General features: G+C 48.1%; 1 protein-coding gene across 5 annotated transcripts in view; it reads right to left on the reverse strand.

Annotated features, from left to right (window-relative positions):
- Positions 1–21481, reverse strand: part of UBIAD1 (UbiA prenyltransferase domain containing 1) — a 106785-nt gene extending 85304 nt beyond the window's left edge. For 3 of the 5 annotated variants that reach the window (XM_054541850.2, XM_054541852.2, XM_024234204.3), the window contains exon 1: positions 20466–21358. In XM_054541850.2, the coding sequence (XP_054397825.1) occupies positions 20466–20994 (529 nt within the window). In that variant the 5' untranslated portion in view covers positions 20995–21358. The other 2 variants (XM_024234199.3, XM_054541846.2) reach the window with 2 other exon arrangements.
- Between the last annotated feature and the right edge of the window lie 3318 nt (positions 21482–24799).

The raw sequence follows: 24799 nt of genomic DNA on the forward strand, positions 1-24799 counted from the left end.
AGACAGATGAGGGGACAGGAGCATAAATTTAACCTGAGACTGAACCTTTGCCTCCATCATCGTGGGTAGGCAAGAGCCACTCTCCATTATCTGGGGATGGGCAAACTTTGACTTGTAACTTTGGCCCAACCAGCCACAGTAGGTTAGACCAACAAGCTTAGTTACTATCCCCACAGAGCTGGCCCCTGGGGGTGTTGGTGGGAATGCCACCAGCCAGGAAGCAGGCATCCCACTCTGATGGGAACCACCGCCGTGGCACTGGCACATGGGCCACCTCTGTAGGCCTATAGCTGGCCCCATCACTCACACACTTGGGAGCAGCTAAGGGCAGACCAGTGGATTGAGTCCCTTACAAGCAAGGAACTGTAGGGCAAGAAGAGAGATGAAGGGCAGTTTGCACTGAAGGCTGGGTATGGTAGCTCACACCTGTAGTCCCAGAACTTTGGGAGGCCAAGGTAGGACTGCTTGAGGCCAGGAGTTTGAGACCAGCCTGGCCAACATAATGAGACCCTGTCTTAATTTTTTAATTAAAAATAATAATAATAGAAGAACTTGCACTGAATTAGAGCAAGATTTGAATCATAGTTCTATTGCTTACTAGCCAGATGACCCTAGACAAGTTTAATAATCTCCCTGAACCTCAGTTTCCTCTCTTATGAAAAAGAGACCTTAATATCCAATTTGTGGGGTTGTTATGAGCACTAAAAGAATGTATTTAAGCATCAGAACAGTGCCTGGTCCATAGTGAGCATTCAACAAATGATAGCTTTATTACTGCCATTCCCTCGGCCAGTCATCCAACACTTATTTATTTAGAAACTTCTACGTGCCAGGAATATGAGCTGGATCTTAAAAGCTCTTAAGAGTTACTGCCATGGGGCCAGGCACAGTGGCTCATGCCTGTAATCCAAGCACTTTGGGAGGCTGAGGCGGGTGGATCACCTGAGATCAGTTCGAAACCAGCCTGGCCAACATGGTGAAATCCCGTTTCTACTACAAATACAAAAATTAGCTGGGCATGGTGGCAGGTGCCTGTAATCCCAGCTGCTTGGGAGGCTGAGGCAGGAGAATCACTTGAACTCAGGAGGCAGAGGTTGCAGTGAGCCGAGATTGCGCCATTGCACTCCAGCCTGGGTGACAAGAGCGAAACTCCATCTCAAAATAATAATAATAATTAAGTTACTGCCATGGTTCTCCTCTACTCCCAACCCCAAGTGGAACTCACCTGTCCTTACTGACAGCTGATGTGATGCAGTGGTCCAAACTCTCACACCTGTCAGTCAGCCCTAGAGGGTCCAGCCCCTCCCATGTAAACTCAGTCATTCAACAACCAGTTACTGACTGCCCGCTCTGTTGCACCATGCACTGTGCTAGTGCTGAGATGGGCTGGAAAAGAAACCATGGTCCTTATACTCTAGTCCTACCACTTACTGGGAGAAATTGACAATAAACATGTTGGCAAAATAATAGGTGAGTAACACACGCTATGCTTTTGTCTTCCCTGTTAAACCCATTTGTGATCCTAATGGGAGGCAATTCTAAGCCAAGCTAGGGGAGACAGGGGCGAGGATATGGCAGGACCGTGGGAGTGCGGACTTTGGAGGACCCCTTGAATCACACCACACAGAGCCCTGCCCCTCGGGATCCCTTAACATCATAGAAGGGCCCAGACCAACTTGTGTTACCCCACTCAGCCTGGTTGGGAGCATGTGATCGAGGCCCTCACTGTTCCTCCCAGAGCTTCAGCATCTTCTGAAGTGAGTCTGTGCCTTGCAATTACAGCCTTTCCCTGACCCCAGGAAGCCGTTTGCAAGCCTCCTGATGAGCCCAGACTCAGCCTTTGCCCCCTCCTCAGGCAGGAACCCGACTTGGTTTGTACCACCATTCGCCATCCTAGCTTAGTCTCTCACAGTGGGAGGGCTGTCCCAGTTTGAAGAAGGGCAGAACACAAATGTCAACTGGCTAGAACCCAAGTGCCAGGTTCTTGCCAGAGGCACTCCTTTTACACCAGCCTGCACAGTCTGGAGCCCATAATGAAAGAGGCTGACAGTCCATTAGCAGCAGAGTGGTCCGCAGGGCTCAGAGGAGAGGAGCTGTCATCCCTCTCACTTCAAGGGCTTTCGAGGTGAAATCAACTCTGTGAGTGTGTGTGTGTGTGTGTGTGTGTGTGTGTGTGTACATATACATAAAATCTTTTAAAAAAAGAATATCAATCACAGCTGTTCCTGTTAAGATGGGTAGACAGTCAGCAGTCTGACATCAAGAAGAAATGTCAACACGGCTCTTGTACTCTGTCCTCCCAACCCCTGGGGCAGGTCTGAAAGACTATCCCGTAATAACAGAACAACTGAATCACAGGATTGCAAGACCCTTAGAGGTCTTCTCATCCAACGCCTTTCTGATGTGACTCTTCACACCCATGTTCCTGACGAGGAATCATCTTTTCGCTTGAATGCCTCTAGTCACAAGGAACTCACCCCCAACTGAGACATTCTGAACATCCCCCTCGCTGATTCCTCTAACGGCTAAGAAACCTTCCTGATCTGGCCAGGTGTGGTGGCTCAAGCCTGTAATCCCAGTACTTTGGGAGGCCGAGGCAGATGGATCACCTGAGGTCAGTAGTTCAAAACCAGCCTGGCCAACATGGTGAAACCCCATCTATACTAAAAACACAAAAATTAGCTGGGCATGGTGGCACGCACCTGTTAATCCCAGCTACTCAGGAGGCTGAGGCAGGAGAATCGCTTGAACCCTGAAAGCAGAGGTTGCAGCGAGCTGAGATCGCACCATTGCACTCCAGCCTGGGCGACAAGAGCGAAACTCCGTCTCAAAAAAAAAAAAAAAAAATGAATGAATGAAAGAAACCTTCCTGAGCTAAGAGCTTCAACTTGGGGACATATAACTTCTACCCATTAGTCCTAGTTTTACCCTTTGAAGCCACACGCAAAAAAAGGTTAAAAAAAAAAAAAAAAAAGTCCAACCCGTCTTCCTGAAGACAGCCTTCTTGTGACTCTCCTTTCCAGGCTGACATGGCTTTATGTGCCCCCACCCATCTGCCAACCGCATTCTGGACAAGATCCACTTTGTTGATAACATCTTCAAAGTGTGGTTCTTATACTGAGAAATGGAAATCTCTACCACAGCTGTTACCAATGCAAACACACACACGTGCACACACATGCATATAGAAAGCAAGCTCCTGTAATTGTCTTTTCATCCATTCCATATTTTTTTTTTTTTTTTGAGATGAAGTCTCGCTCTGTCACCCAGGCTGGAGTGCAGTGGCGCGATCTTAGCTGACTGCAACCTCTGCCTCCCGGGTTCAGGTGGTTCTCCTGCCTCAGCCTCCCGAGTCACTGGGATTACAGGTGTGCACCACCACGCCCAGCTAATTTTTGTATTTTTGTAGAGACAGGGTTTTGCCATATTGGCCAGGCTGGTCTAGAACTCCCGACCTCAAGTGATCCACCCACCTTGACCTCCCAAAGTGCTGGGATAACAGGCATGAGCCACCGTGCTTGGCCCCATTCCATACTTCATAGCATGTTGTCAAATGCCTTGCTGAAATCCAAGTATATTATATCCACAGCATGTTCTTGATCTCTCACCACACTGATTCTATTAATATCTAGAGAAAAGAAAGAAGGAAAGAAAGTGCCCAGGAGTGGCCCCAGCCCAGCATAAGAAGAATGACAGGGATGGGCAGAATTTCTGCCTTCCTTATTCTGGACGCTAATTCTCCTGTTAATTCTAGCTCAGATCACATTAACCTGCATGGAAGTTGGAGCTCATTACTGACTCAGACTAAGCTTTGGCCCAGGTCAAAGGCTCAGGTGTTGGTTTTTTTATTTATTTGTTTATTTAGGAGACACAGTCTCGCTCTGTTGTCCAGGCTGGAGTGCAGTGGCGTGATCTTGGCTCACTGCAACCTCCGCTTCCTGGGTTCAAGAGATTCTGCCACCTCAGCCTCCCAAGTAGCTGGGATTACAGGTGCTAATTTTTGTATTTCTTTGTAAAGAGAGGGTTTCACCATGTTGGCCAGGCTGGTCTTGAACTCCTGACCTCAAGTGATCCACCCGCCTCGGTCTCCCAAAGTGCTGGGATTACAGGCGTGAGCCACCGCGCCTGGCCTGGTGGTTTTAATACAGGAGTAACGGAAGTGTTAGTAAGACAACATAGGACATATTCATATCTTTTCCCACCCGACTCCAGAAGAAGCCAGCACCAAGCTTCCAAAGGTCCCCTGAGTGGGATTCAGCGCAAAGGTCCTGCAAAGGGTAGAGAAGAAGGGAAATGCTTTGAGTAGGGGAGGTGGATGGGGCATTATCGTAGGTAGAATGGTAGTGCTCCAAGACTGGGCAGAAATGTGACTGGAGTAGCAGGATCTATGCCCCACTGGTACTTGTCACCAGAAAGAGGCATTGTGAACCCTTCTAGAGGAGCAGTGTCCAGACAAGGGCAGATTCCAGGGCCAAACCCCAGCATCCAGTAGCAGAGAGGTGACCTTACAGATGGTAAGCAAAAATCCTTGGTTCTGGCCCCACAGAGGCCAGGAGTTCTGGGTGATCCCAGACAGATGGGAGGGTGCTCAAGAGGTGGCTGGCATTGAGTTTTCAGCCACCTGACTGGGGAGCAGAATAAATCTGACTCAAAGAAATAAAGGCAGCCAGGCACGGGGGGCTCACGCCTGTAATCTCAGCACTTTGGGAGGCCCGGATGAGTAGATAGCCTGAGGTCAGGATTTCGAGACCAGCCTGGCCAACATGGTAAAACCCTGTCTCTACTAAAAATACAAAAATTATGCCGGGTGCAGTGGCTCATGCCTGTAATCCCAGCACTTTGGGAGGCCAAGGCGGGTGAATCACAAGGTCAGGAGTTCGAGACCAGCCTGGCCAACATGGTGAAACCCCGTCTCTACTAAAAATACAAAAAATTAGCTGGGAATAGTGGCGGGTGCCTGTAATCCCAGCTACTCGGGAGGCTAAGGCAAGAGAATCGCTTGAACCCAGGAGGCAGAGGTTGCAGTGAGCCGAGATTGCGCCACTGCACTCCAGCCCGTGCAACAGAGTGAGATATATATAAAATATACATATACAAAAATTAGCTAGGTGTGGTGGTGCGTGCCTGTAATCCCAGCTACTGGGGAGGCTGAGGCAGGAGAATGGCTTTGAATCCGGGAGGCAGAGGTTGCAGTGAGCCGAGACAGCGCCACTCCATTCTAGCCCGGGCGACACTGAGATTTGGTCTCAAAAAAATAAAATAAAATAAAATAAATAAATAAATAAATAAAGACAAGTGATGTCAGATTCCAGAGTCACTGAGAAAACTCATACCACCATATCTCCATGGCTGTCACACCATGGCTCTCCCCTTCTCTGATGTTTATGCTGTTGATTTTGGGACCTCAGTGTATTGCTTTGTATTTATTCACACTACATTTTTCTTTTGACCCATCAAAGCAGCCTTTTGATTTATGAGGCTCCTAATTGTCATTTTGTAAGCTCTTCCTCCAAGGTTCATGAAACCTTTCATTTTGGCTGCCTCATCCGAGTCATTAATAACAGGTGTTGAATCCAGCTGAGCAAAGGGCAGAGGGCAGGGCTCCAACTGCTACTAAGGGCTCCTTCCCAGCTGCCACTGATGTGCTGATCAGTTAGCTCTCTCCCACTGCCTGCTCAGTCTCTCAGGAATTTATCTAACTCCACTGTTATCCATCCCACGTCTCTCTGCCTTGTTCATAGGATACATTGTCCAATGCCTAGCTGAAACCCACATGTACTCAATCTACCTCATGTTCTCCATCTAGCAGCACAGTGACCCTATCAAGAAAAAGAAAAATGAAACGAGGTTAATCTGGCCTGACTGCTGACTGGCTCTTGGCAAATCCACTGTAGCTACATGCAGCCCTCAATGCTTTTTTTTTTTTTTTTGAGACAGGGTCTCGCTCTGTCACCCAGGCAGATGTGCAGTGGTGTGATCATAGCTCACTGCAGCCTCGACCTGCTAGGCTCAAGTGATCCTTCCACCTCAGCCTCCTGAGTAGCTGAGACTACAGGCATGCACCACCATGCCCAGCTAACTTTTTAAAAATTTTTTTGTAGAGATGGGGTCTTACTACGTTACTTAGGCTGGTCTCAAACTCCTGGGCTCAAGCAATCCTCTCACCTTGGCCTCACAAATTACTGTGATTATAGGCGTAAGCCACCACACCCAGTCCCCGCTGCCTTTTCTAAAGGCCCATCGAATCTGGTCAAACCCTACCCAAACTCATCAGCAAAGACCAGGTGCCCCTCCACACAGCCTGAATGTCCAATGTCACTGCCTTGGTCTCCCTGAGATTTACAAATCAGAGTTCACAATCAGACAGTAAGTATGAGGAAAGCAAAAACCAGAAGCCAGACCACTGGCGAACATTTTCTTTCTTCTCTTTTTAATTAAGAAGTCTAAAGAAAACCTTCATTGACTCAGGGAACATAATACAAATTATGGTGACCTGCATATAAAACCTGGCAACAAATTTGGCCTTTGGGAACATTTATATATAAAAATGTGCATTAAAATCCGCACCAGGGCACACTGCAGAACTGACAGCCCCGATGGGAGTGACCACAAGGCATATGTGGTCCGTGGACGCAGGAAGCCCTTGGTCCTCCAGCCTCAGGGTGAGCCCTGCATGATAATGGCCTACTCCAAGGAGAGGTCAGAAGGCAAAACCCCTGTGGGAACCAAAATGCCACAAGCCTGGTATGAAACAAAAATGGTGCTGGGAAGGACTGGGGAGAAGGTCATCTTTCTTCCTCTTGTCTCTGGGCTCTGCCCACCATTAGAAGACTCTGGCTCTCTGCTAGACAAACCACCTTTGATTTAACTTTAGAGGAACTTTTGCAATTTTCAAACATGTTTTTTTCCAAGTAAACCAATCAATTCGAACTCAAGGTTCCATGTCATAATTAGCTTGATCTGAAAGATTAAGAACTAGTTCTTACATCATTTTCTGCAGGCCATGACCTTAAATACCTACTAGAATGGCTATAATCACAACAGAAAACAATGATGACCATTTCCAATCTATAGTCCTGGATCAAACGCAACTGAGCAATTCTGGCGCAGAAATTACACTTCACAGACAATGCAATGAAATGCAGCCAGGATAAATGCTGGAATTGCCCCACTCTGAGTGTGATCTCACTGAAGCCCTCAACTATCTTTCCACAAAGCCCCGGGGAGAGGCAGGGTCAATATTGCACATGTCTTCAAGGATGAAGACACAGCCCCTTCACTGGCAGGGGCCATCACTCTGGCTGAACAGAGCTCAAGACTGTTTGTCCACTGGCTCTTCATTCACTGGGTCCCTGCTCTGCCCATCCTGTGGCTCTGTGGAAAGTGGCAGCTGTCCCTGACTCGCTGCGAAGCTACTGCTCAAACAGTCTGGCTCCACAGACGGGAAACACACAAATGGAAACACCATAGAGGTGGAGAGGTGGAGGGTGGGTGTGGGGAGCATCAGAAGATGCAATCGGGAGGGAAATCCTTGAGTATCCCACAAGGATGGTAGTGCCTCTACCGTTTCAGGGCTCCTGATAGTTACTGAAAGGGCTGGGAGTCCTTCTTGTCACTCTAGTAGATTCAACAAAGGGAAAACAGCCACCCTACTGATTCCTATCCAAAAGCAGTGATTTTCTCAGTTGCCTCCAGAGTGGTTTTTTTTTCCCTCCCAGTCCCTGGCTTGTCTTGCTGCAGGGTAATCTGACACTTTTCCTCAACTGTGGCAATAAGTGAAAGGAGAGAGGAACAAAAGCATCTGAATCACAATTTAGGCGAAAAGCTGACAGCCACACAGGCTGTTAAGGAGGGACTCTCTCTGTCTCAGGCAGCATATCTCAGGACACAGGTGCTGAGAATAAGAGACAGGTAGCCCCTGTGTTAGTGAGGCCTGGCACCAGTCATAGCACATCCTAGGAGACCAAGAAAGCAGGACGACACTCTGCCTAGTTATTAGGGTCTTTTCGGGAGAGGAGGCCAAACTGGGCAGCTCCTTTACAAAGTCTGGGGACATTTTGTACAGAACAAGGAGGAACTAAGTCCACTTCACTGCAAAGTGACCTGAGAACACCCTCTAGTGGAAATTATTAATAAAACAAGGACCATGCGCCTAATTCACCTTCTGATACAAGAATGGTTTTTAAATTCCCCATAAAATGGAAAAAACAAAAAACAGAAAAACAACATATTATCTTTAAGAACACAAAAACAATTTTTAAAAGGCAGGAGTTCCCACCCATGCTTAGTAACCTGACTGCCAAATCACATTCCTTCCTCAGAGACTCTGACTTCAATATATTCTAAGAAAGAGAGACATGTCGTGGGGGGAGCTACTTGTCCCCTTAAATTTTGGGCAGACTGCCTGCTGGTGCCAGAATGATGCCAAAGACATAGAAAAGTCCCAGCAGGAGGTTGAGCTTGGCAGTCCTCTGGGGCAGTTTGTTGAAGGCCTGGCTTCGGAACTGTCTCTCAAGGGAGAAGGCCATGGGAATGGTAAGCAGGGGGAGTGCCAGGCTGATGGTGCAGTGTGTGGCCAGGATGCTGAAGACCAGGTAGGGCAGGAAGAGCAGCGTGTTGTAGAGAATGTAGGAGAACGTGGGGCCGATGAGGATGGCCAGCGTGACGATGCCAGCCTCCCGGTCGGACTCCATGTCCCTGGTGTTGTTGGAATGGAGAATGGCCTCGGTGCTAAGGGCGAGGGGGATGGCATAGACCAGTGGGAAGATAGCCAGGGACCCCACCTGGATGGCGTAGGCGAACATCACAGCCAGCGGGCCAAAAGTGATGAGGATGATGAGGTCTCCCAGAGCCACGTATTTGAATCCAATTCCTGCGGCCAGAAAATCCAGAGAGTTGGTGTGAGACCAAGGCTGGAAATTTAGGGACTGTTCACCAGTGAAGAAGCAGGCCACTTCTGGCTGAAAATGGTAAATCCTTAGACTCTGCAGGTGGGCACTCATTTCATCCCTTAACCCCACAGAGCAAATTCTGATTTCTTCTCCAATGACACAGGTGCAGAGAGAATGCCCAGTGAGGCCTCAAGTCCCTCTTCTCGGGTTCATACCCAAGTTTCCCTTCCTACTGTCCCCCAACAGAGCTCTGCAACATAGCAAACTGGGCACCCACTATACTCTTAGTTCAATGGGAGAGCCCAGGAAGGATCTAAAGGTCTTAGAATCCAGTTCTTTGCTCTCTTTCACCCTTCACTAACTCCTGCAAGACCCTGTGAGATCAATCCCTCACAGAACAGCCACTCCGGCCTTCTACTTTTCCACCTCCTTCCCCTACAATCTCAAGGCATCTTCTGGTTTTAAAAACCCCCAGTGAATTTCAGTGAAATTTCAGGGTCCCTAAACGTGCACCCCTGCAACAAGCAAAACAGCAAAGACAGGAGAGTCATAACGCTGCTTCCCTCCTCTGTCTCCCAAGAGGTTGAAACTAAACCACCCCTATCTCCTGTTTCTGTCCTGCTCATCTACTTCAAAGCCTGTCTAACCCACTTCCTTCAAAACTATCCATTCTCTCCATCCCCGGAGCCACCCTCCATCCCCCTTACCCCATTCCCAAATCTACCTCATGGTCATCTTATGCCTGGGATACTGCAACATCCTCCAAACTGGTCTATCAGCTTCCCATCTCATGACCCCTCCCCCTCTCTATCCCTAATCTAATCTCTAAAAAGGCGTTAGAGTGAACCTTTAAAAATAGGAATCTGGCTGGGCGGGCACAGTGGCTCACACCTGTAATCCCACAACTCTGGGAGGCCAAGGTGGGCAGATTACCTGAGGTCGGGACTTCCAGATCAGCCTGGCCAACATGGTGAAACCCCATCTCTACTAAAAATACAAAAATTAGCCAAGCGTGGTGGCACACGCCTGTAATCCCAGCTACTTGGGAGGCTGAGGCAGGGGAAATGCTTGAGCCTGGGAGGCAGAGGTGGCAGTAAGCCAAGATCATGCTACTGCACTCCAGCCTGGCAGACAGAGTAAGACTCTGTCTCAAAAAAATAAGTAAATAAATAAATAAAGGAATCTGACCACCCCCTCCCCCAACATACACTTAAACCCTCATCAACCACTCATCCTGGGGAAAAGAGTCCCAGATCTTTAACCTGGCTCACCTGTGGCCCAGCCCTACCTCTCCTGCCTCACCTTGAGCTCTCCTCCCCTCTTCACACAGATTTCTTCCAATCCGTCAGAGCCTTCGCACACCCCTCCCTTGGCCTGGCTAACTCTACTCACCCTTTAAGACTTTAAAGACCATTCCCCAGGACCACCTCCTCTCACCCCTAAGCCACATTTGATCCCCTTGCAATATGCTCCCATGGCAATCTGCCTGACATGTTCATAAACTTCATCATGCTTCTAATTAATCTCCACCTTTCTCACTAAACTGTACGTTCCATGAGGGCAGGACATGTGTCTGGCTTGGTCACAGCTCACTCCCCAATACTTGGCACAAGGGCTGAACTGAACACAGAGCTACAGTAACAAGCACCTGGAATTTGGGAGCAAGGTCAGGAAAAATCTCCCACTCAGCCTGAAACAGGTAAAGCAGTATGGAATGAATGGAGCTGCCCACTGAGGGAGGTGACCCATGCACCTATTGCTACAGAAGCTTAGCAAACTCCAGTTCTAACCAAGCTACAAGATGTGGACTCAAGATCAGAAAATAAAGCTCTGGTTAGGCATTTTAACCAGTCTAAAATGACAGAAGTTCCCACTAGCCACAGGAATCAAAATGAAATAAAATGACAGATAACAACAGTCTTTAGAGGCTCAAAAGCCATAGGAGCTAAGGAACAAGATCCAGCCCAAGTTCACCTTCGCATCAGCAGCTGGGGTTCCTTGGTGCTAAATACGCACCCTTAGTTCTTTAGAACTAAGTATCTCCAGGGAAGGGCATTAAGGCATGGCCACTGACACTCTCCAACATTGGGCAAGCTAATTCTGCACCCTCAAGTCATATTTTTTTTCCTTCTATTTGGATAATTTTTATACCAAGCCATGTTTTCATAAATAATTTGGTTGTATGAGGACATGCCCTCCAGGAGGAAGTTCCCTCAATCAGAGCACCAGCTCCAGTTCAGAATTAGCAAATTGACGTCTCTTGCAATATCTCACACATTTAAGGGACTACACTTGCCCAAAGATGATGCTGGGCAGGAATACTCCCAGCACAGACCTAGCCAGTTCCTCTACAGCTGCCCACTCTTGTTGTGCTTGTTTTCTCAGCTCCCCAAGTGACTCCACTGGTCTGGCTGTGAAAGAAAATGCAACAGCACTACAGCCTTGACCTTTGGCTGGATTCTCCAAGAACACCTCCTTAGATCACCTGGCAAAAAGCAATGTAAGTGGCCAGGTATGGTGGCTCACGCCTGTAATCTCAGCACTTTGGGAGGCCGAGGCAGGTGGATCACCTGAGGTCAGGAGTTCGAGACCAGCCTGACCAACATGGAGAAAACCCATCTCCACTAAAAACACAAAAAATTACCTAGGTGTAGTGGCACATGCCTGTAATCCCAGCTACTCGGGAGGCTGAGGCAGAAGAATTGCTTGAACCCTGGAGGCAGAGGATGTGGTGAGCCGAGATCATGCCATTGCATTCCAGCCTGGGCAACAAGAGCAAAACTCCGTCTCAAGAAAAAAAAAGGCCGGGCACAGTGGCTCACGCTGTAATTCCAGCACTTTGGGAGGCCACAGTGGGCAATCAACTGAGGTAAGGAGGTCAAGACCAGCCTGACCAACATGGAGAAACCCCATCTCTACTAAAAATCCAAAAAAAATTAGCCGGGCATGGTGGTGCATGCCTGTAATCCCAGCTACTCTGGAGCCTGAGGCAGGATAATCGCTTGAACTAGGAGGCAGAGGTTGCGGTGAGCAGAGGTCGCACCATTGCACTCCAGCCTGGTCAACAAGAGCTAAACTCTGTCTTTAAAAAAAAAAAAAAAAAGTGATGTAAGCAAGGTTGAGCAGAGATCTCTGTCCCCACCCCAAAACCAAGAGCAACCCACTCTGGGGAAGAAAAAGATCTGGTTATCTGACACAAGAAAACAGTAGAGCCCTTGGGGAGAAAGCCTTTTCCTAGCGTTTGATACATGGCCCAAGGCTCATGTGCTCTACCTGATTCAGAGATGTGGCCCATCTGGGAATTTCCTTTTAGGCATTCCTCCTCTCCCAACCCCATTTTCTGAATGAGCTTACACAGTGAAATACTGGGCCAGTTCTCCACACGGCAGCCAGAATGAATCTGTTAAGACGTAAATCAAAAAGTTGGCAATATGCAGAGCAACTGGAACCCTTGCTGGTGGGAGTGTAAAGAAGTACAACCACTTCAGAAAACAGTTTGGCAGTTTCTCATAAAATTAAACATCATCTGCCCTGTGACCCAGCAATTCCACTCCTGGGCATTTACCCAAGAAAAATGAAAACAAATATCCACAAAAAGATTTGAACATGAATGTTCAGACGTAATAGCCAAAATATGGAAGCAATCCAAATGTCCCTGAACAGGAGAATGGATAAAAAGAAGTTGTGGTATGTTACAATAGAATGCTACTCAGCAAAAAAAGGAACTACTGATACACACAACAACACAATGAATCTCAAAAACATCACACTGAGCAAAAGAAGCCAGACGAGAGTTCAGACTGAAATAAATACACATACATACATAGATAGTTCATAGTGAAAGGTTCCATTTATATGACCAGGCAAAACTAATCTATGTAAGAGGAATCAGAACAGTGGTTCTTTTCCTGTCTCTGGATGGGGGCAGGGAATGTGGGATTGACAGGCAAGAAGCACTAGGAAGCTTTCGGAGGTGATGGAAGTGTTCTGGATGATGACAGGGGTGTGGGTTATGCAACTGTACACATTTATCAAAATTCATCAAGCTGCAACACTAAAAATCTGTGCATTTCACTGTGTGTCAATTATATGTCAATAAAAGTCAATGTTTAAAAAATCTTAAACCAGATTATGTCACTACTCTGCTCGATATATTTCAATGCCTTCCCATTTGTTCATTGGATGAATATTTACTAAGTAATATTACATGCCAGGCACTGCTCTGGGTGCTAGGGGTTCAGCTAAGACCAGAGACAGAAATCCCTGACTGCAGGGAGGGAGCTCGCAGTCTAAGGGGGAAGATAATTAACCAATTAAGCACTTTATATGGCACGTTAGAAGGTAACATGTGCTATGAGGAAAACTAATGCAGAGAAGAGCAGCAGGGGGAGTATCAGTTGGGGGCACGGAGTGGGTGTGTAATTTTAAGCAAGGCCTCACTGAGCAGCTGACATTTGGGCAAATAGGTGAAGGAAGTGAGAAAGTGAACCACATGGTTAGAAGCAGGAAAGGCATTTCAAACAGAGGAAGCTGCAGCTACAAAGGACCTGAGGGAGGGGCAGGAGGGGTTGTGCATGCTCCTGGACTAGAAAGGGCAGTGTGGCTGGCCCAGGATGAGCAGGAGGAAAGGAGGAGGGTGGGTCAGAGAACTTGGGGGAGGACAAAAGGTGGGCAAAGAATGTAGGGCCCTAGGGAGTCACTGTAAAGACCCTGGCCTTTACTCTGAGCGAGATGGGACCCACTGAAGAGTTCTGAGCAGGACTGACAGGGCTGCCCTATATTTGAACAGAATTACTCTGGTGGCTGAGTGGGAACAGCCTGAATGGGAGCAGAACAGAGGTAAAGAGACCAGTTGGGAGCCTGCCACAAAAATCCAGGGACAGATGATCACAGTGGTGGCTGGACACGGTAAGAAGTGGTCAGATCCTATATGCATTTTGAAAGGAGAGTCAACAGAACTTGCTGATGAACTGGATGAGACGTGGGAGTCAAGGATGATGGCCACGGCTTTTGGCCTGAAGAACTAGGATGAAGCTGCCATTGAGCAAAATGGGGAAAAAGCTGTGGGTGAAGCAGGTTTCCTTGGGGAGAAGATCAGAATTTGGTCTCAGACATGTTAAGCTTGAGATGTTTGTGAGACAGTTCTAGGAGAAGTTGCTGAGTAAGAAGTTGGATATGAGTCTGGTGTTTAAGAGTCACTAGCTTAACAGATGGCATCTGAAGCCATGAGCTAAAATCACCAAGGGAGTACATGGAGACAGAGAAAATAGGCCCAAGGACTGAGCCCTGGAGGTTGGAGAGTAGGACTCGTTAAGATCGCCATGACAGAGACCCTGCCTAACTCACCAACTGTGTCTCATGCCCCCTCTGGCTCACACAGACCTTTCAGTAGATCCTAGCCAATGTCACACTCTCTCCCACCCACCACATTTGCACTTAGTGGTCCTTCAGCCCTGGAGGGCTCAGCATCGCAATCAGACTCCAATTCCACCCCGTGGCCAGCTCCTTATCCTTCCGTCTTCAAGTCCTAGTTTAAATGTCACTTTCACAAAGACAGCCTCTTCCCTTCACCACCACCTTGTACTTTCTATTACACCACCTCATTGATTTCCTTCACTGAACTTTTTACAATTGGCTGCCAGGCCACCACAGCCTTTTGGTTTTCCTCTTACTCCTCTGGATGCTTGCTCACATCCCGTTTACCTGTGCCTTTTCTTCTCCCACCTCTAATGTGGGAGTGTCCCAGGGCTCAGACCAGGACTGACTTTTCTACCAACGCTCCCTCCCTTGATGACCTCACCCAGTCCTACAACTTTATCTATAGACCAATGACTCCCAAATATGTAATCTCTAGCCCAGGCTTCTCTGAACTTGAACTACCCATTTGACATCTTTGTTAGGAGATTTAATAGACATTAAGATGTCCAAAGTTGGCCGGGCGCAGTGGCTCATGCCTGTAATCCCAGCACTTTGATAGGCCAAGGTGGGTGGATCACCTGAGTCAGGAGTTCGAGACCAGTCTGGACAACATGGTGAAACACCGTCTCTACTAAAAATACAAAATTAGCCAGGCATGGTGGCGGACGCCTGTAATCCCAGCTACTAGGGAGGCTGAGAATCACTTGAACCCGGGAGGCGGAGGCTGCAGTGAGCCGAGAAAATGCCACTGTACTCCATCCTGGGAGACAGAGTAAGACTGTCTCAAAACAAACAAAAAACAAAACAAAAAACCACGAAGTCAATCTCTTGCTTTTCCCCTAAAACTTGTTCTATCCCCAGCCTTGCCCTTCTCACATGATGACATCACTCCAGATGGTATCTTCCAGTTCTCAGGTCAAAACCTTTGAGTTATGCTTATGCAGCTATTGATAGGCAATGGTACGATTAACTGGGGCCTTAAAGATGATGAAGATATGACATTTACAAGGTGGACAGGCATGATTATTGGGCCACCAAGGACAAATTATGAAAAGGGAATATAGGCCGGGCATGGCAGTTCACGCCTACAATCCCAGAACTTTGGGAGGCCAAGGAGGGCAGATCACGAGGTCAGGAGTTTGAGACTAGTCTGGCCAACAAGGTGAAACCTTATCTCTACTAAAAATACAAAAAATTAGCTGGGTGTGGTGGTATGCACCTGTAATCCCAGCTACTCGGGAAGCTGAGGCAGGAGAATCACATGAACCCAGGAAGTGGAGGTTGCAGTGAGCCGAGATCACACCATTGCGCTCCCGCGTGGGCCACAGCGCGAGCCTCTGTCTCAAAAAAAAAATATATATATATATATATAGCCCAAAGTGGACCCAAATACCCAGAAGCTCCCCCATCAGTGAGATTTGTAACAAGAATTAATATGAACGGAATAAATAACTCCAGTGGGATGGTGGATGACCGCAGCATACCAGTGTTAGCAAAATGACAAAATTCACATAGCATTAAAGTTGTACTTCAGGAGCTAAGATGTCTAATGATGTCCAAACAAAATATGAAGCTTCCACAGCCACTGGAAGGACAAACATACAACAATTAATTTTAGTGGATCTTAAACTTGTCTTATATCAACAACCTTCTACTCGTGTTAATGTCTTGATTAAATATCACAATGCAAAATACCCACACGTTAAATAAAAGAACTCCGGCTGGTAAACATGACCTGGACATCTGTAAGAATATATATAATATATGTACACCCATTATGTTTTCAGGTAACAGTAGGAAAAATGCAACCCAATTTTTTTCTCTTGTTAAGGTACTGTCATTTAAACATAAACTTGGAGTACTCGAAATATAATTCAGGTTTACAAGATGAAAGCATGGTAAGAAGTGTCAGATGGCAGTGGAAGTATGTGTGTTTCTAAGACTAAAAATCTCAATAAAGAAAACAGGGCTGGGCACAGTGGCTCATGTCTGTAATCCCAGCACTTTGGGAGGCTCAGGCGAGCAGATCACTTGAGGGCAGGAGTTCAAGACCAGCCTGGCCAACATGGTGAAAGTCCGTCCCTACAAAAAATACAAAAATTAACCAGGCGTGGTAGCACGCGCCTGTAGTCCCAGCTACTTAGGAGACTGAGGCAGGAGGATCGCTTGATCCCAGGAGGCAGAAGTTGCAGTGAGCTGAGATCATACCACTGCACTCTAGCCTGAGTGACAGAGTAAGACCCCCATCTCAAACAAAAAAGGAAAGAAAAAAAGAAAACAGAGGCCAGGCGAGGTGGCTCACACCTTTAATGCCAGCACTTTGGGAGGCCAAGGTGGGTGGATCACCTGAGGTCAGGAGTTTGAGACCAGCCTGACCAACATGGAGAAACCCTATCTCTACTAAAAATACAAAATTAGCAGGGTGTGGTGGCCCGTGCCTGTAATCCCAGCTACTTGGGAGGCTGAGGCAGGAGAACTGCTTGAACCCCGGAGGTGGAGGTTGCAGTGAGCTGAGATTGCGCCATTGCACTCCAGCCTGGGCAACAAGAGCAAAATTCTGTCTCAAGAAAAAAGAAAACAGAAATGGCATGCTTTATCCATCTTGCTTAGTGAAAGAGAGCTGCAGTTGAAATTGTTTAAAAAGTAGCAGGTATTGGCCAGGCATGGTAGCTCACGCCCGTAATCCCAGCACTTTGGGAGGCCAAGGAGGGTTGATCACTTGAGGTAAGGAGTTAGAGACCAGCCTCGCCAACATGGCGAAACCCCATCTCTACTAAAAATACAAAAATTAGCCAGGCGGGCACCTGTAATCCCAGCTACCAGGAGGCTGAGGCAGGAGAATCACTTGAACCTGGGAGGCAGAGGTTGTGGTGAGCCAAGATCGCACCACTGTACCCCAGCCTAGGCAACAGAGCAAGACTCCATTCAATTAAAAAAAAAAAAAAAGTAGCAGGTACAATGAACACTGTCACAAATGTGTTGATTTTTTTATTTTTTTTATTTTTTTGAGATGAAGTCTCGTTCTGTTGCCCAGCCTGGAGATCTCGGCTCACCACAACCTCCCAGGTTCAAGCGATTCTCCTGCCTCAGCCTCCCAAGTAGCTGGGACTACAGGCATGCACCACCATGCCCAGCTTATTTTTGTATTTTTAGTAGAGGTGGGGTTTCACCATGCTGGCCAGGCTGGTCTCGAACTCCTGAACTCAGGTGATCTGCCTGCCTCAGCCTCCCAAAGTGCTGAGATTATAGGCAAAAACTACCACATCCAGCACAAATGTGTTAATTTTTGAAGTGGTGTGGGTGGTGACTACTAGTAGTATGAAAAATATGTTCAGGATTGTTTTGATACCTATATTATCATAAAAAATGTTGGGAAGTTGATGAATTTCTGTTAAAAGCTGTTCATGTGTGTTACATGTAACAGACATGGTAAATATTTGCTTACAGTCTTTTTTTTTTTAACAAACTATGCACTTAAGGTTAAGTGACATCAACAAAAAAGGGATACATACATGGATATATAATTTTGAAACTAAAGTTGGTCTTTTTTTTTTTTTGAGATGGAGCCTCGCTCTGTTGCCCAGGCTGGAATGCAGTGGCGTGATCTCAGCTCACTGCAACCTCTGCCTACTGGGCTCAAGTAATCCTCCTGCCTCAGCCTCCCGAGTAGCTAGGACTACAGGCACATGCCACCACGCCTGGCTAATTTTTGTATTTTTAGTAGAGACGAGGTTTCACCATGTTGGCCAGGCTGGTCTGGAACTCCTGATCTCAAGTGATCCACCTGCCTTGGCCTCCCAAAGTGCTGAGATTACAGGCATGAGGTACAGCACCCAGCCCAAAGTTAGTCTTAAAATGTAAATAAAATGTGGAATGTGTCCAAGAAAAAAAAAACCTTTGAGTTATGCTTAATTCCTCTGTTCTCTTTACCTCACATCCAATCCATCAGCAAACCCTGTCTACCTTCAAAGCATATTTAGAATCTGGCTACTTACCTCTTCCACTACCACCCGCTAGATCCAAGCCACCAAACATCGCTTGCCTGGATTACTCAAGAGCTTCCTACTTGGTCTTCCTGCCTCTACCCCTGCCTCACTCCCCTTGGTCCATTCTCAATACCTTACCTAGAGCAATTCTTTTAAAACATTATATCACATCACTCCCTTGCTCAAAGTCCTGCAGTGGCTCCTCCATTCCAGAGCCAAGACCAGTGGCCTACAAGGTCTATATAATCCATGTGCCTCCTTACCCTCCCCAAACGTACTTCTCTTACTTTACTCTCTCCTTCATTCACACACTGGACTCCTTGCTGCTCTGTAAGCTCTTTGGACACATTCCTGCCTGAAGGCCTATGGCACTTGCTGTTGCTTTTCCTGAAATGCTCCTCTCTCAGATATCTGCTTGGCCAACTCCCTCACCTCTTACCTCCTTCAATGTAACTCAACTCAAATACTACCTTTTTGAGAAACAGTCTCACTCTGTCGCCCAGGCTGGAGTGCAGTGGTGTGATCAGGACTCACTGCAGCCTTGACCTCCTGGGCTCAAGCAATTCTCCCGCCTCAGCCTCCAAAGTAGCTGGGACCACAGGCAAGCACCACCATACCCAGCTAATATTTTTTATTTTATATTTGATACAGACAGGGGTCTCTGTTGCCCAGGCTGGTGTTTAACTCCTGGCCTCAAGCGATCCTCTCGCTTCAGCCTCCCAAAGGGCTGGGATTACAGACATGAGCCACTGCACTCAGCCAAATGTTACCTTTTTGATGAAGCCTACCCTGATCAAACTACTTAAAATAGTAATCTGTGTCCCCTTCTTTGCTCTACTTTTTTTCCCCATAGCACTCATCATCTTTCATATACTATAATCAGGGTGATCAATTCAACCTGACTTACCAGGAACTTTCCTGGTTTTAGCTCCAGAAGTCACACATCCCACTTAGTCCTGTCGCCTTAGTCCTGAGCAAACCAGGATATTGGTCACCCTAACTATAATTTTCTATTTTTACTTTCTGTCTCTTCTCATGATAATATATAAGTTTCACAAGGGCAGGGATCTGTGACTGCTGTGTTCACACAGAACAGTGTCTGGCACATAATAGGTGCTCAATAAATAGGGTTTACCCACCTGCCCATCACTACCTTAATCAGCCTCTTGCAAGAAGTCACCTAGCAAACTAGCTAGAAGTAATTATGTGTATCATTTTGAACTCTTCAAATTTAATTCTACTAATATTTGAAACTGTGGCATTATAAAGTATGAGTGATTTAAAAAAAAAAAAAAAAAGAGAGACACTAAAAATGTCCATATAGGCCAGGCATGGTGGCTCATGCCTGTAATCCCAGCACTTTGGGACGGCAAGGCAGGCAGGTCATGAGGTTAGGAGTTCGAGACCAGCCCAGCCAACATGGTGAAACCCTGTCTCTACTAAAAATACAAAAACTAGCCAGGCGTGGTGGCACATGCCTGTAGTCCCAGCTACTCGGGGGGCTAAGGCAGAAGAATCGCTTGAACCCAGGAGACAGAGGTTGCAGTGAGCCGAGTTCGTGCCACTGCACTCTTGCCTGGGCAACAGAGCGAGACTCCGTCTCAAAAAAAATTAAAAAAATAAAAACATGTCCTGACGGGGCGCGGTGGCTCACGCCTGTAATCTTAGCACTTTGGGAGGCTGAGGAGGGTGGATCACAAGGTCAGGAAATCGAGAACATCCTGGCCAACATGGTGACACCCCATCTCTAATAAAAATACAAAAATCAGCCAGGCGTGGTGGCGTTCACCTGTAGTCCCAGCTACTCGGGAGGCTGAGGCAGGAGAATCGCTTGAACACGGGAGGCAGAGGCTGCAGTGGGCCGAGATCGCACCACTGCACACCAGCCTGGGCGACAGAGCGAGACTCCGTCTCAAAAATAAGTAAATAAAAAGTAAATAAAAATAAATGTCCATATAAATTTTTCAGTCATGCCCTACGTCCATAAGTCAAACGAGGATCTTCTCAAATCACTGTTTCAAAAAATTCACATCACCCACCATTATAGACTTCAATTAAAGTGGCTTAAATTAGAAAGCCACCTTTGACATCCCTGTAACTCCTTTACAAAGCAGCGGTTTCCAGTGGACGCGACTAAGACCTGCAGCACACAGGACAGGCCAAATCTTACCTCCTGTGTAGAGAAAGGAGCCAGACAGGCCTCCAAAGTAGATAAGAGCCAAGTGCTCCAGTTTCAGAGGAGACAGGTAGTAGAGGCAAGCGGCACAGACGCAGCCCAACGTGTAGAGGAAGACTCCGAACCGGACGACATCCTGGGGCTCCAAGATTCGGTCCACAAGTGTCCTGTCATCACTCTTTTTGTGGTCAATGCCCTTGGAAAAGTCATAGTAAGTGTTGACCAAATTACCGGCCCCGTGCACAGCCAGGACAGCCACGGCACAACCCACCAAGAGCCTGGGATCCAGGACACCGTGGGATCTGTAGGCAAGGGCACTGCCCAGGGCCACCGGTGTGAGTGAGGCACTGAAGCTCCAGGGCCTCAGGGCCAACACGTAGGAGGCACACTTCTGCCTCCAGGAGCGCTGGGGGAGCCTATCTTGCTCGGGACAGTCGTTGCCCAGCGGGTCCCTGTCCCCAGCCTTGACAGTCTCTCCCGACAGGATGTTAATCTTCTCCCCCAGGACCTGAGAGGCCGCCATGGAAGCTCCACGTGGTTGAAGTAAACTCTAAAAGTGAGCCACGCAGAGTGACCGCCCGGGAAGGAGGAAGGACGGGGCGGGGCAGCCGGGCCCAACCTTCCTTCGGTTCCGCCCCAGGACAAGGCTGGTGTGGCGGCAAGGTCCGGGGGCAGCAGCAAGCGGGTCTTACACCCCACGAGGCCCAGCGGCGCCGCCCCTACTACCCGTCACCTGGGCGAAGTCTGTCTCCGGCCCCTAGCCCCGCGTTAGAGCCCACGGCCGAGCCGCGGCCGCCTTCTTCAGGCCGCCAGGGCCGCCATTTTGTGCGCCGGCCTCTGGAGGCCCGCCCGGAAACAAGTGCCGGCGGAGCGGGCCGGACCGGAGGGTGGGCTGGAGGGCGAGAGGGGGCGGGGCCGAGCCAGAGGCGGGGAGAAGGGCGGTGAGGGGTGGGGGGCGGGGGCCTGGTCAGAGGCGGGGCGGGCAGGGCCGAGTCAGCGGTGGGGCGGGGCCAGAGGCGGGGAGGGGAGGGGTCAGAGGCGGGGCGAAGGGCGGTGAGGGATGGGGCGGGGCCAGACCGGCGGTGGGGCGGGAGGGGGCGGGGACGGGCCAGGGGCTGGGGCCGGGCCGTGACCCGGCATCCAGCCCTTTTCCTACCTGCGCTGCGCCCCGCAGCTACTTCCAGACTAACTGGAATCAGCCTTTCTTGGCATCATAAGAACTCGAAGTCGTGTTGCTTTAGGACTTACCGGGCACACTTTCATTCACGAAGTAGGATTCATTAATTTATTCATGCTACAAGCATTTATTGAGCGCCTGCTGTGTGCATACATTCTGACGTCTATCATATCTCCACTGTGGAGATAGTCTATGATGTGCTACTGCTCAGCTCTTACAGCTTTTCATTCAGTGACATCCTTCAGCAGCTTGAAATCTGCCCATGGTGGAAGAGTTTACACCACAGAAATCAGCAAATGCTTAATAACTGCTAAGTCGTCTAGACTTAAGAAAGTGGCGGAGAAAATGTTAATATTACTGGTTAAACTTAAAAGTGTTGGAGGGTGCGGTGGTTCACGCCTGTAATCCCAGCACTTTGGGAGGCCAAGGCGGGCAGATCACTTGATGTCAGGAGTTCGAGATCAGCCTGGCCAACATAGCGAAACCCTGTTCTACTACAAATACAAAAATTAGCCGCGTGTGGTGGCAGGCACCTGCAATCCCAGCTACTCGGGAGGCTGGGGCAGGAGAATTGCTTGAACCCGGGAGATGGAGGTTGCAGTGAGCCAAGATCATGCCACTGGACTCCAGCCTGGGCAACAGAGTGAGACTCCATCTCAAAAAAAATAAAAATTAGCCGGGGGTGGTGGTGCATTCCTGTAATCGCAGCTACTCGGGAGGCTGAGGCGGGAGAATTGCTTGAACCCTGGAGGCAGAGGCTGCAGTGAGCCAAGATCACGCCACTGCACTCCAGCCTGGGCAATAGAGCAAGACTCCATCTCAAAAAAGAAAAAAAAAAGAGAGAGAGAAAAAAGCGTGTAAGTGAATGCACCAAAACTTTGTGGAAATATTCGTCCAGCATTGGCAAATTATTATCCAGTTGAACAAATAAGTCGCTCGTAGCCTTGACAAACTAGTGAAGTTCTGACATACCTCTTTTGATTGTTTCACTTTCCTCTTACTCCTAACATAAAATATCAACCAACATTCATGTCTGAACTATGCTCATTGATCAATTGGGATCATAGGGAAGCTACACAACATCAAAGAAAGCATACTGTGAGAACTGGCTGTATGGAGTTTACAATGGAGTCCTGTACTGTATATTTTAGTATTTGTAAACTGTATGCTACACATCATTTACATCAGTGAAATTATAATACACATGCAACATATATGCACACAGGACTTGACTACATAATTTGTGGTACTCAGTGCAAACTAAAGAGGTGGAGCTAGGGGTAGTAATGTGTGCCTGTAGTCCCAGCTACTCAGGAGGCTGAGGTGGGAGGATCTCTTTTTGGTTGTTTTTTTGAGACGGAGTCTTTCTCTGTCGCCCAGGCTGGGGTGCAGTGACATAATCTCGGCTCACTGCAAGCTCCGCCTCCAGGATTCATGCCATTCTCCTGCCTCAGCCTCCCGAGTAGCTGGGACTACAGGCGCCTGCCACCACGCCCGGCTAATTATTTTGTATTTTTAGTAGAGACGAGGTTTTACTGTCAGCCAGGATGGTCTCTATCTCCTGACCTCGTGATCCGCCCACCTCAGCCTCCCAAAGTGCTGGGATTACAGGCGTGAGCCACCACACGGGGCGTGAGGATCTCTTGAGCTCAGGTTAGAGACCAGCCTGGGCAACATAGTGAGATCTCCACTCTAAAAAATTAAAAAGACCACACGTGGTGGCTCACACCTGTAATCCCAACACTTTGGGAGGGCAAGGCAGGTGGATCGCCTGAGCCCAGGAGCTCAAGACCAGCCTGGACAACACGGTGAAAATCGAAGAATTAGCCAGGTGTGGGCCAGGTGCAGTGGCTCACGCCTGTAATCCCAACACTTTGGAAGGCCGAGGCGGGCAGATCACGGGGTCAGGAGATAAGACCATTCTGGCTAACATGGTGAAACACCATGTCTACTAAAAATACAAAAAAATTAGCCAGGCGTGGTGGCAGGCACCTGTAGTCCCAGCTACTTGGGAGGCTGAGGCAAGAGAATGGCATGAACCCGAGAGGCAGAGCTTGCAGTGAGCCGAGATCGTGCCACTGCACTCCAGCCTGGGCGACAGAGCGAGACTCCGTCTCAAAAAAAAAAAAAAAAAGAAAAAGAATTAGCCAGGTGTGGCAGTGTGCACCCATAGTCCCAGCTACTTGGGAGGCTGAGGTGGAAGAATCACCTCAGCCTGGGAAGTTGAGCCTGCAGTGAGTCATGATTGTGCCCCTGCACTCCAGCCTGGGTAACAGAGTGAGATCCTATCTCAAAAAAATAAAATAAAATAAAATAAATAAATAAGTGGGGCCAGGCCAGGCACGGTGGTTCACGCCTGTAATTCCAGCACTTTGGGAGGCCAAGGCGAGCAGATGACCTGAGGTCGGGAGTTCGAGACCAGCCTGACCAACATGGAGAAACCCGTCTCTACTAAAAATACAAAATTAGCCAGGTGTGGTGGCGCATGCCTGTAATCCCAGCTACTCAGGAGGCTGACGCAGGAGAATTGCTTGAACCCGGGAGGTGGAGGTTGCGGTGAGCCGAGATCGTGCCATTGCACTCCAGCCTGGACAATAAGAGCAAAACTCCATCTCAAAAAAAAAATAATTAATTAATTTAAAAAATAAAAAAAAAAGTGGGGCCTCTTGTTCAAAATAATTAACAATTGCAAAACAGAGCATGACGCAGCTGTGAAGCTAGCTCTGTACATGTCTGCTTCCATTTACCCCCAATCTGGTTGTTAAACATTACAACTTCACCACTCAACACAAAGCTTTCTATGCTGGCCAAACCCATGAGTCATACAATGTCAAATCAGACAATATATCAGCAGATATATTAAAATCCTGGCTCTATCACTGACCAATTCCATGTCCCAATATCTCTGTTCTTTGGCTTACTTATATATAAGGTGGGAACAATACAACCTGCCTCATAGAAATGCTCAGGAATAATAGTAAACAGCATTTATTGACTTTTCACATGAGCCATATACTTTGTTTGTTTGCTTTTGAGACGGAGTCTTGCTCTGTCGCCCAGGCTGGAGTGCAGTGGCGCGATCTCAGCTCACTGCAACCTCTATCTCCCAGGTTCAAGTGATTCTCCGCCTCAGCCTCCTGAGTAACTGGGA

The sequence above is a fragment of the Pongo abelii genome, chromosome 1 (assembly GCF_028885655.2).
Source record: "Pongo abelii isolate AG06213 chromosome 1, NHGRI_mPonAbe1-v2.0_pri, whole genome shotgun sequence".
Taxonomy (NCBI): domain Eukaryota; kingdom Metazoa; phylum Chordata; class Mammalia; order Primates; family Hominidae; genus Pongo; species Pongo abelii.